Raw genomic sequence first — 11073 nt, 5'->3', positions numbered from 1 at the left:
ATTTATGAAATGAAAGTTAGGTAACATGACTAGTAAGTCATTACTCGTTAGTAATTACCTTTCGATTTCTTTCAGATCTATTTCAGTCAGAGACAGTTCACAGTTGTCTCTGATTGCAATATATTTTGATAAGCTTTGCGATGGTGCTCTTAACTATTAATGTCTGAGCGTTTAATAATTATTATTGCGACGTTTCAATTGGAAATAATTTTATTAATACTTTTCAAAAAAGGGTACCACGCTACATTTTTTACTTTCTTAAAACATCGAATGTCCTTACTTATCAGATGTTCTAAACTTTTAAAAAGTTTAGAGATTTGAAAGAACAGTGAACCTACACAAATGAAGGGTTGTATTTAGACAATTATATAGAGTCAAATTGATGACAAAAAATTGTTATGCTACATGAATATTTTAAAATGCGTTCGTTTATTATTCTTTTAAATCTATTTAATCATCAACATGGCTCGATCTTAGCAACTTATGAGTTTTTATTTCATTGACAACAGTGACCTCACCGTAAAAGACATGTTAGGTTAGTTCGTTTGCATTCATTGACGTGTTTGTATATATTGTGTTATGTCTTCCTTTACTACTTTTAGAAGCTATCTATATTGTATTATCTCTTTTTATTTCGTGATTGTTAAAATGGGATGGCAACACATTGTTTGATACGTCGTTTTATTTTGTAAACACTAGATATTTTTTCGTCTAATTGTAAATTGAATACGCAATTGGTGTAAGCCGTACAACTGTCTCTATTTTTAAGATACCAAAATGTTTACCTTCAAATTACATATTTTCTTTAGGTAGAATTTAATCCCTACCAAAAAGCAATTTAATATATTGCTATGGAACTAATAAAGCTGGCTTTTAAAATATAACCTAATATTAATTATCTTATTGCACGCATTTGTACGTACGTATACGCCAATTGCGTATCGCTCCAGAGCAGCGAACCGCACCACCTCCGAAATATTTTTAGTATAGGAAATTACTAACAAACTTAAAATCACTTCAAATAAGTAACAATAAAAGTTTTATATTACCCAGTGATTTAGACTTTAGTATAGGAACTAATTCTGTAAATATATTTTACTATCGTGACAAATAATACGAGTCGTAAACTACATAGTTCTTTCTCTAGGTCCGGTTTTTGAGGTGTTTTGACGGGAACTAAAAGCGCTAGAACTAGATATTAGGTAAACCATTCTCGTGTGCTTTTAGTTACGTCAAATGTTAACCAACTAACAAGGAACAATCTTGTTAAATATACTCCTGTTAAAAAGCCTCAGAAACCTAGCATTACAGACTGGACAAGATGAGATTTAAGAGCATAGTTTCATCATATTTCGCCCATGACTATTAACAATGTCGGATATGCAAAATCGTCATTTTTGTTTTATTTCATAAAATATGTCCTTATAACCAAGGCTATCATGAGCTGAAAAGAAAAAATCTATATTTTTTTACTTTTCGACGCCATTTTCAATGTCTACAAGCATGGGCGTACCCAGGTTCTGGGCCAGGGGGGGGGGCAAATTACCCAGGTTCTTTGCCAGGGGGGGGGGGGGGGCAAATTATGCAGATTCTGGGCCAGGGGGGGGGAAACCAGATTTTTTTTTATAAGCTAGGTGAAATTATTAATTTTTTATTCATATAAAGAATAAAAAATTAATAATTTTTAGTTGTAAAAATGTTGTATTGCAAACATATGGCAAAAATTCGTTTCATTATTTTTAGTTTATAGATGAAAGTACTAGATAATATACTTAGTAGGGACGTCAACATGATCCAGGGGGGGCAGCTGCCCCCCCTGGATCATGTATTTATTATTTATATTTTTGCTATTTTCGGTAGGATCCCTAATATTTTTCAAAATAATACATAGCCTGTGTTCTTTGCAAATGATGTAGCTTTCCAAAAGTAAAAGAATTTTTAAAATTACTTCAGTAGTTATTGAGCCCATTCAATACAAACAAACATACGAATTAATATATATTTTTTTATTTTTTATTTTGTTTAGTAAATTTAAGTTATGCTATCAAAACGTCAACAATATAGTGTTGGTAATAATTTTTAATTTCAATGTTTTAAGTAAGTTTTCATTTCGGATGAAAATTAGATTTTCCGAATTATTTCAATCATAAGAAATGTTTTGTATTTTCATACGTACATTGTTTTTACGTTTTATTTGATAGAAGTCCATAAAACTATTTTTTTCTTTAAATTGTTGTCGTTTTTGTTGGTAATTTCTACATGCGACATATTTTTAAATTAACAATTATCACTTAACAATGACGTAAATGCCACTCCCGACAAGCAATCATCGATTTTCTACAAGCAACAATGTCGGTTCTGGCACTTCCGACAAATCAGCATTACTCGTACCTCGTTATAAAGGTCAGAAGTGACTTTTCTCATATTTGGCATAAAATACGAGATACTCATAATAACATATCAAACGTAAATAACTTTTATAGTATTACCCTGAAATTTCATGATCCTACTTGAAATAAGTAAAAAGTTATGCACAATTTAGACTTTGAATCGCTCTCCTGTAAAGTTGTCGTTTTTCACATCCGACATTGTTAATAGTCATGGGCGATTTGCTTGTTACTCATCTGTATTTTTAATATTAAAAATATTATATCAAAGATATTAAAATTAAAGTGATACTATATATTTAATGATAGATTCAAGATATCTTAAAAATCATAATATATGTTTATTATATGTATATTGAGATTGAATAATTAATTATTCTTATAAATATATTTTTACCGTGTAACGCTGGATGTAATGCGTACTCTACATTATTCTTAGAGAAAACGAATACACTCTAACTTACCTAAAAGTACTGTAAGTAACGGGTATATTATGTTACGATGCTTTCGAAAGCAAAATGTATAATATCTCATCGTGCTTCAGAATATCTAGAGCACATTTTAACATCCTAGCTGTACCTGTAGTGTAGACAATACCGAGTATCTTCTTAGGGCCTAGTATATCGGTCCTAAATATTTTCATATAAGTAGGAACTAAAGTGAAAATATGAAATTAAAAAAATTATATCACATGCATATTAGGAAAATATCATAACAGAAACCCCTATTTGTAAATATTTTCATTTTTATATAATAATGAATTTCCTCATGTGTTCAATAGAATCACCTACAGGTTTACTAGTTATAATAAATTAGCTATCCTTATTATTTACTTTATTTTTACAAGTCGATCCAAGTAACTTAAAAGAATGTATGAATATGGATTGTAAAAGATATCACTGTAACCTTGAGTTGTCTTGTAAAGATTAATAATACTCACAAAAGGGTTTGGTTTAGCACAAATATTTTTTTAAACTAGTAGATATCTTCCTGATGCAAGCTGTTTTTGATAGGTTTATCTGCACAGGTATAAGGAAGCCGGTAAACTTGAGCCATCAGTATCAGACTTGCACAGTTTTGCAAGCAACCTGCACAGGCAAACTTCTCAGATATCTTAATATCAGAATGTGTATAACTATTAACTTATGAGTAGCATGAGATTATACATATTATTATTATACATATGGAAGTAGCATTGCCCCTATATTTTGGAGTGTTTTAAATGTTATCGAATTTATTAATTATAGGGACTATATCTATCCTGGCAATACTGAGCAAATAGCGATCGAAATGTATATTTTGTTACGAGTAGAGAGGTTAGTGTAAGTAGATCCCCAGATTGTATAAGGTGATTCTACAAAAATTGGGTAACTCGCTGTCACCAGTCAATATATATTAAATAACATTATATTTTAAAGATTTTATACTTAATTTTAAAAGTATGTAATCTCCTTTAATTGGTCACTCAATTTCAGATACGTAATTAATTTAGAAATTGTATAAAATTGAAAGAGTATGCTCAAAACGTCAGTTCTTTGGCCTGTCACAAACCCAAAAACGTTCAATCAAGAGACTGTACATCAGATTCTACGATTAATTTCAGAAAACTCGATATATAATTACAATCTTTAATGTACGTAATAATGAATGTCAGAACTTTCATAATGTAAAAATATTTACAATGTATTTAAATAAGAGAGGAAAATTTGTCATAGGTTTCATTCGTCAGTCCTTTGTGTAACTTTCAAATGCGAAAATTTTCACCAAAAAACACGTATACATGGTCAAATACCTATTAATTAGTTAGTATATGTTTAGTTGGTAAAATTGTCAGCTAAGAACTGCAGCATTTCTTTGCCACTATTACAGTATGAGTGCTAGCTCGTCTGATATGACATAATCTTGAGCAGGGCCAGTCAAAAACTCAGTACTGTGGGTAAGTCGTTAATTCCTTATAAATCTTAATTTTATTTTGATTTCTATACTGTTTACTATGATTAGTAAAAATTTAATATATTGATATTAGAAAATACGAAAAGAAACATTAACTTTAATTATAACCTCAAATTTATGTCGAAATCATCAGTCCTTTGGCGTCAGTCCTTTGCCTGAAATCGTGCCAACGGACTGATATTGCCAGAGTACTGATGTTTTTTTCTTTAAGATCACTTTTATCACAACAATTAAGGTGTGTTAACCATTTGTTTATTTATTTTAGTGTAAAACATAATGTCGCCTATCACAAAAGACAAATTTGACCGAAGGATAATATATTAAATAGGTAAAGAGAAGCTGAAAAGACTTTCTTGCCAAGAATCAAACTACCTCTTCAAATAAGCTGAATTAGCAAACAACAAAGATTACAAAATATACTTAAGAAAAGGAGAAAGGGCAAAGAAAAAAATGTTAAAGAAACCTCTAAAGCAAACGTTAACTTGAAAAAATTGTCAAGTGCGAGTCAGTCTCCAGCACGAAGCACTCGTGCCATAAAATGGCTATTTTCGTATGAGAGCTTTAGAAAGATTAAGTGTTTATTTTATTTTTATCATCTACTATTAAAGAAGAAAAAAAAATTGTATTTTGTGAACATTTCAATTGCCCACCTGGTGCCGTTATTGACATTGAGTTAAGAGGACAAAAAATAGGAGACCCCTTAAATATTGATTTTGTTATAATTTTATTGTTTATTATTAAAGTAAGAACAAGATTAAGTATTTCTAGAGTATTTAAAATTACCTGGTTGCATTATTGAAATCGACCAAAAAAGGGCACAAAAATCACGTTTCTTGTATGGGAGCTCTCTTAAATATATATTTTTTTTATTTTCGTTATAGCTGCAACACAATTATACGTCATTTGTGAAAATAAAAACTATCTAGCCATCGCTGTTCTTGAGATACAGCCTGGTGACATACAAATAGATAGACAAATGGACGTACTGACGGACAGATAGACAAAAAAAAACGAAAACTTTAATCCTGTTGTTTGTTGATATTAATTATTAATGTATACTGTTAAGTAAAAGTACTTAAAAGTAAAAAAAAATGTTTATTTCAATTGTCAAAATTCTTATAAAGGTGTGATAGTGTTTTCCCCGCATTATTACAAAATATTTTTCGATATTTAACTTACTAAGAACTTGATATATTAAAATAATTAAAGTGATATAATTATAGTATATAAGCGTTTAATAAATGCCACAAATGTCATATATTTCTAATATGTTTGCATTACATATCAGTACTGTGTCACCCTCGTCAGTCCTCTGGCAGTCAAATTCAGAAAAATCTAAATATTTTAAAAACTACTCTAAAAAATGACTGTCCCGATTTGCAACAATATATTCATTATATTACCCATCTTTTAAACCCAAAGATGTCTAAATTTACCATAAAAACTACAGTAAACAAAATATCCCTAAAAGTTACCCAATCTTTGTAGAACCACCCATAAATGAATTATGAATTGTAATTTAACAAAATATTGATTTTTGATTAATACGAATTTAGCGATTTAATAGTAGCCAAGTACAAATTTCATTTATTACTTTTTTAAATTAATTTTAATTTTCCCATACAACTCGCTGTATTTATACACCAAAATTAGTATATGGATATTATAGACGTTTAAAAAGTAATTAATGAATTCTTAATTTAGCATAGAGTCCATTAATTATACATATTATTTATATGGCCTTCTTATTGTAATGGTTCTAATAGAACTATTATTAATTTTAATTTGTGTTAAAATAACAATTATCACTGTGGGATGCCACTGTGTGGCACCGCTACAAGTGAAGTTATTAAAACTCTGGTAACACTAAAAGGTCTGCCTCTGTTATATATTTATCATTAGTATAATGTAAGTACCTTATGTTTTAATGTAATAACCTCCATGTAAGACTTTGGCCCAAGTAGCTGTTTAGTTCAACTAGAACATTAAGTAGACAAATAATATAATTATTGCTTATGGTGGTTAAACTGAAATATTTTAAGAGCTAGCTAAAGATACATTTTACAATTTATTTATTAAGTTAGTTGAGGTAACTGTTGCCTCTTACACATTAAAATGCATTTGTATACAGTAATCGATTTTTAATATTAAAGATCGTAATATAAACTATTAAATAAATAACTATAATCAGTTGTTAACTTGTTCTGTATGTATTTAAACATAAATAACGGACCTATTAATCTATACTTAATATTATAAAGCGGAAGAGTTTGTTTGTTTGAACGGGCTAGTCTCAGGTCGATCGATCGACGATGGCTAAAGGCTATATTTTATCACGCTAAGCCTAACATGAGCGAAGAAATAGAGGAAAATGTGGAAAAAACGGGCGAAATTATTTGAAAGGGCTTATGTAACGAACTACTGGAGCAATTTTTATGTTATTTTGCACAGATAAGAAGTAAGTAGATCACATGAAGGATCATCGGCTATTTTTTGTAACTAATTTATCTGTGAAATTTAATTTACGCGGGCGAAGCCGCGCGGAACGTCTAGTAAACAAATATTAGGTAAGACAGGACTAACAAAATATAATCTTGCTATTGTATTTTGTTAGTCTAGCTATACTTCGGAAGAGCCATTTGGTAGACAATAGCAGCAGGATTCCTGTCTTTTATTATTTATAAAGCCGTAAAATTATAAATTCTTGTTTCTTGGTAAAATTCATGATCTATAAACCCCATAAGGTTAATATGCATTTTTATTAGTTTCAATGTGTACAAATAAAGCTAGGTAAAAAAATATCAGTATAAGTATATTCGTAACTATTATTAAGGGAAAGGAGCCTAGTAATTTCTATGAAACAAATAGAATTTTTTTGTAAACAGATTCTTACTTAACATCACAATTTATTTACAGAGTGACACTCATTCTGCAAATAAAAATATTTTTGTGCATTACCTAAACAACTTGGCGGCCTTTTTGCACATAAACATATTCATTTGTGAAATATTACAAGTAATGTTGCCTATGTCACTTAAAGTTGTAAGTTTATACTGCTTTTCAACTTAAAGATATCAAATTATTTTGACCATTTATAAAACCTTTAGTCAAGGTGGCCTTTAGTAGTGAAAAAATAATATTTACATTGTAACTGTTATTAAAAAACAGATGGATTATTGTTAAATGTCGTAGAATTTAATATTCGATAACTGTTAACCAACATAAAGTGACAGAATGATTGTTTTGTTAAGAATAATAAAACCTGAAATATTTTGATAATGACTTTTTATTTTTCAATTTTTCTTATCCTTATTCAGGAAGTTTTAGCTATAAATTATAATGCCGTTTGTCCTTACATATTATCATATAGATCATCAGGGGTTCCCAAACTTATTTTGTCTACTGCCCACTTTGAGGAAAGATTATGTTTACGTTTTACCCTTGTTTCAATTTAAAATGCATCCAGATGAAATAAATCACCCTCCATGCCTCTACACAATGCCCCCATTTTTTTCTAGATCCAACACCCTGTAGACCTTCAGCGCCCACATTGGGGCGTTATCGCCCACTTTGGGAAAGGCTGATATAGATTATAGAACACAAAGTTCATAACCAGTATATTTTTGCAAAATTAACAATAACATAATATCACATTATTCACATTATAATATGTACCTCATATTTACTGCAACTCAATACTATAACCCTTGCAACATGCTGTCCAAGTTAAAATTAGCGTAACATGAGAATTCATTTGCCAAGTTATTTCTATGTTTTGGTTCAAATTTACAAGCTTTAGTTTGTAACATCTTTTCCACATGGTCCTTCATAACAGCTCCTGTACACACTACAATCTTATTTTTAGCTAGAAGCTTTATTGTCTCCGATGTCTTTGTAATACATTCCTCTGACAGAAACGGAGGATCAGCCACTACAAGGTCACATGACTGAGTGAGGTCCGCTGGCAACTTTAAGGGATGATTGTAGTCATAGAATACATAATCTGATCCGTGAATTTCAAATCTTCTGTCATATTCCAGAAGTGTTACTGAAAAGTTATAATTGATTGTTTTAAATCAATAGCAGCAATCTATACTAATATTATGAAGCTGAAGAGTTTTTTTGTTTGAACACGCTAATCTCAGGAACTACTGGTCCGATTTGAAAAAGTCTTCCAGAGCCTTCTTCAATAGCCCATTTATCGAGGAAGGCTATAGGCTATATAACATCACGCTGTAACTTTTAGGAGTGAAGAAACAGGAAAATGTGAAAAAAAATGGAAAATTATATGAAATTGCTTAAGAAATACTGGAGCAAATCTTATTAAGAACTACTGGAGCAATTTTTATGTTTTTGGCACCACATGAAGAATCACTGATCTTGTATTGAAATTAAATATGCCTTATTTATAAGCTTTTCAATGTATATGATTTGAAACAAATAAACTATTATTATTATTATAATATAGACCATGTGACAACATAGGCATTTTTTGCGGAAAATGTACGGTTCCCATGAAATTTTTAATTTACGCGGGAGATCCCGTACAGAATATGATTTAATTCAACATAATAGTTATAATATTTTTGCTGTCAGAAATAAATATAAAAGCTGCATCTTACCTGTTGCTCGACTTCCAATTTGCCTTTTCACAGGCACAAAGAGAGTGGGACAGGAAATGAGGGCAACTCTGCCATCATTCTGTACACACTGGTCTATTACATGGACCAGTGCCTGTATTGTTTTCTCGTCGTACCAGAATTGACTCAGTTGCTGCAATTTAAACAGTCATATGGTTACTGTTTATAAATAATAATTTACATATTAGCAAATACAACAGCTGTAGAGTAGTGCTTTATTTACTAACCCAGTTCTCCTCAAATATTATGTTTTCCGTCAGCTTATTATCGGACTCGAGTTTAGTCAATATTTCCTCGCGTTTCGCTTGCTCGGCGTAGAATTCTTGAAGTGCTGCGAAAGTTTCGGCGGAAAGTGCCGGTACGTCGTCATCGTCGTCCATTCTAAGTTAATTGTGGTCCTGTTCCCTAAATAAAGATTGTTTACACCTCGTACACGTTATATTTTTAACGATGTCAGTTACTTTTTTGGTTACTGAATAGGTAGGTACTGACGACGAATATTGTTTTCTAGGTTATTTTTTTGACATTTCCAACGAGTCGTCGTGGTGCAATGTGTGCGCCTTCATTAAGCTGTAAAATGTAGCATACTTCGATTTTTCAACAAAGAAACAGATTTTTATAAACACAGGTATGAAGCTTATCGAAATTTCAATCTAAAATTGATTAAATTCTGTGTTTTCAAATTAATTATTCGATGTAAATATTTCCCATATGAAATTGACAGCTGTCATTTTGAGGTGTCGTTCTGTCATTGTGACATTTACTTTTTTAAATAGTATTGTTACAAACAAAAGCAAAGATATTTATCAGCTTCGTGGATTTAAATTTTTCCTTTTTATACTTAGTATTATGTTTCTTATATAGTCTGTCATGAAAGTGTAGAAATTAAAAAGTGGCAACATCGTAGTGTCATCCCTTTCAAACCAATCTAAGAAAAAAGGGATGACACTACCGATGTTGCCACTTTTTAATTTCTTCACTTTCTTGACGGACTATACAAAAATAATATTTTACAGATAATGGAATTTAAGAACCTGAGAGTAAAACCGCTCCATAAATTTCCTCAATATTTGATTGGATGCTGCGATCTCCTGAACGACGAATGGCCTAGAAGTAGAACGGCAAGAATGTTGTCCTTGGAAGCATCCAGTGACAAACTACCTACAAGTCTTATTTTACTCGACGAAGAGGTTTTGCTGGGGCATTGCAAGCTCACACCAATACCCAGTTTACCGAACAGTTGTTTTCTAGAGGCCGTAGTTATAAAGAAATCGATGAGAGGTAAAAAATTGGGAACACACCTGATGAGGCAAGTAGAGGAATACTGCAGAAACGTGTTAAAGCTTGACATGATCCACTTGTCGACGAAGGGCCAGGAACAGTTTTACGCCAAATTGGGCTACGAAGTATGTCCTCCTATCTCAATATTCGGATCTAGTATACCGACCATTTCGACTGGTACTACAAGTATTCAGAAAGGAGATTCAAAACTTGCGGCGCCCTGTATACCTGGTGGAAATCCGCCCCCGCCCCCACCGCCACTGCCCAGCCCTGTCCCCACCACTGCCAGTACATTAAAAACCAGCAAGACGTACATGTGCCGACATTTAGTAGGTCCCACCAAGTAAATCTTACTTAGGATATTGCCATATCATACAACAAGCCACTCAGTATTGCTAAAACATGTTTGAAGCCATATGCTTTCTGTAGATTGTAAGTATTTTATAAGCCACCGCATTGTGAACTTTTATGTAAATCGCAATATTAAGCTGACTAGCCATTGAATTCAGTAGATTAATAGATTTTATACTGTTTATTAATAAAATATTTACATAGTTTTATACAAATTTTATTACAATCGACCAAATATATTTTCAAGTTTCAACTTAACAAACTTTCAAGCATGTTAAAAAAGTGTATCTTCATTCTTCTACATGAGTGTTCCGCAAACTGGTGTGCCGTGGCCAGTAGTTGGTGTGGCTCAAAAAATGTCGTCATGTATATTTATAATTTATAAAAACCAAAAAAGAGAACATTTTAGGACAATCGACGAAGGGATGTGACATCAGAGCACTTAAGTACACGCTGATTAA

General features: G+C 31.4%; 2 protein-coding genes across 2 annotated transcripts; one reads left to right on the top strand and one right to left on the bottom strand.

Annotated features, from left to right (window-relative positions):
• Positions 1-7895: 7895 nt before the first annotated feature.
• LOC121726638 (EEF1A lysine methyltransferase 1) lies at positions 7896-9505 on the bottom strand. Its single transcript, XM_042114080.1, has 3 exons — positions 9208-9505; positions 8963-9113; positions 7896-8388 (listed from the first exon to the last, which is right to left on the bottom strand). Exons 1-3 carry the CDS (start codon positions 9358-9360, stop codon positions 8039-8041), a joined length of 654 nt encoding a protein of 217 aa, XP_041970014.1. The 5' UTR covers positions 9361-9505; the 3' UTR covers positions 7896-8038.
• Positions 9506-9536: 31 nt separating this feature from the next.
• Positions 9537-10764, top strand: LOC121726640 (N-alpha-acetyltransferase 80). The gene is made up of 2 exons (XM_042114083.1): positions 9537-9608; positions 9997-10764. The coding sequence occupies exon 2, from the start codon at positions 10000-10002 to the stop codon at positions 10606-10608; it is 609 nt and encodes a 202-aa protein (XP_041970017.1). The 5' UTR covers positions 9537-9608; positions 9997-9999; the 3' UTR covers positions 10609-10764.
• The last annotated feature ends 309 nt before the right edge of the window (positions 10765-11073 follow it).

This window comes from Aricia agestis, chromosome 4 (assembly GCF_905147365.1).
Source record: "Aricia agestis chromosome 4, ilAriAges1.1, whole genome shotgun sequence".
NCBI classification, from domain to species: Eukaryota; Metazoa; Arthropoda; class Insecta; order Lepidoptera; family Lycaenidae; genus Aricia; species Aricia agestis.
Note: the sequence above shows the minus strand (reverse complement) of the source record. Positions and strands in the feature narration are given on the sequence as shown.

Coding starts and splice junctions, on each gene's coding strand:
- LOC121726638 (XM_042114080.1), bottom strand. CDS start 9,360: ATGGACGACGATGACGACGTACCGGCACTTTCCGCCGAAACTTTCGCA. Junction 9,114..9,207: donor TAATATTTGAGGAGAACTGG/GTTAGTAAATAA, acceptor TTTAAATTGCAG/CAACTGAGTCAATTCTGGTA. Junction 8,389..8,962: donor AATTGGAAGTCGAGCAACAG/GTAAGATGCAGC, acceptor ATAACTTTTCAG/TAACACTTCTGGAATATGAC.
- LOC121726640 (XM_042114083.1), top strand. CDS start 10,000: ATGGAATTTAAGAACCTGAGAGTAAAACCGCTCCATAAATTTCCTCAA.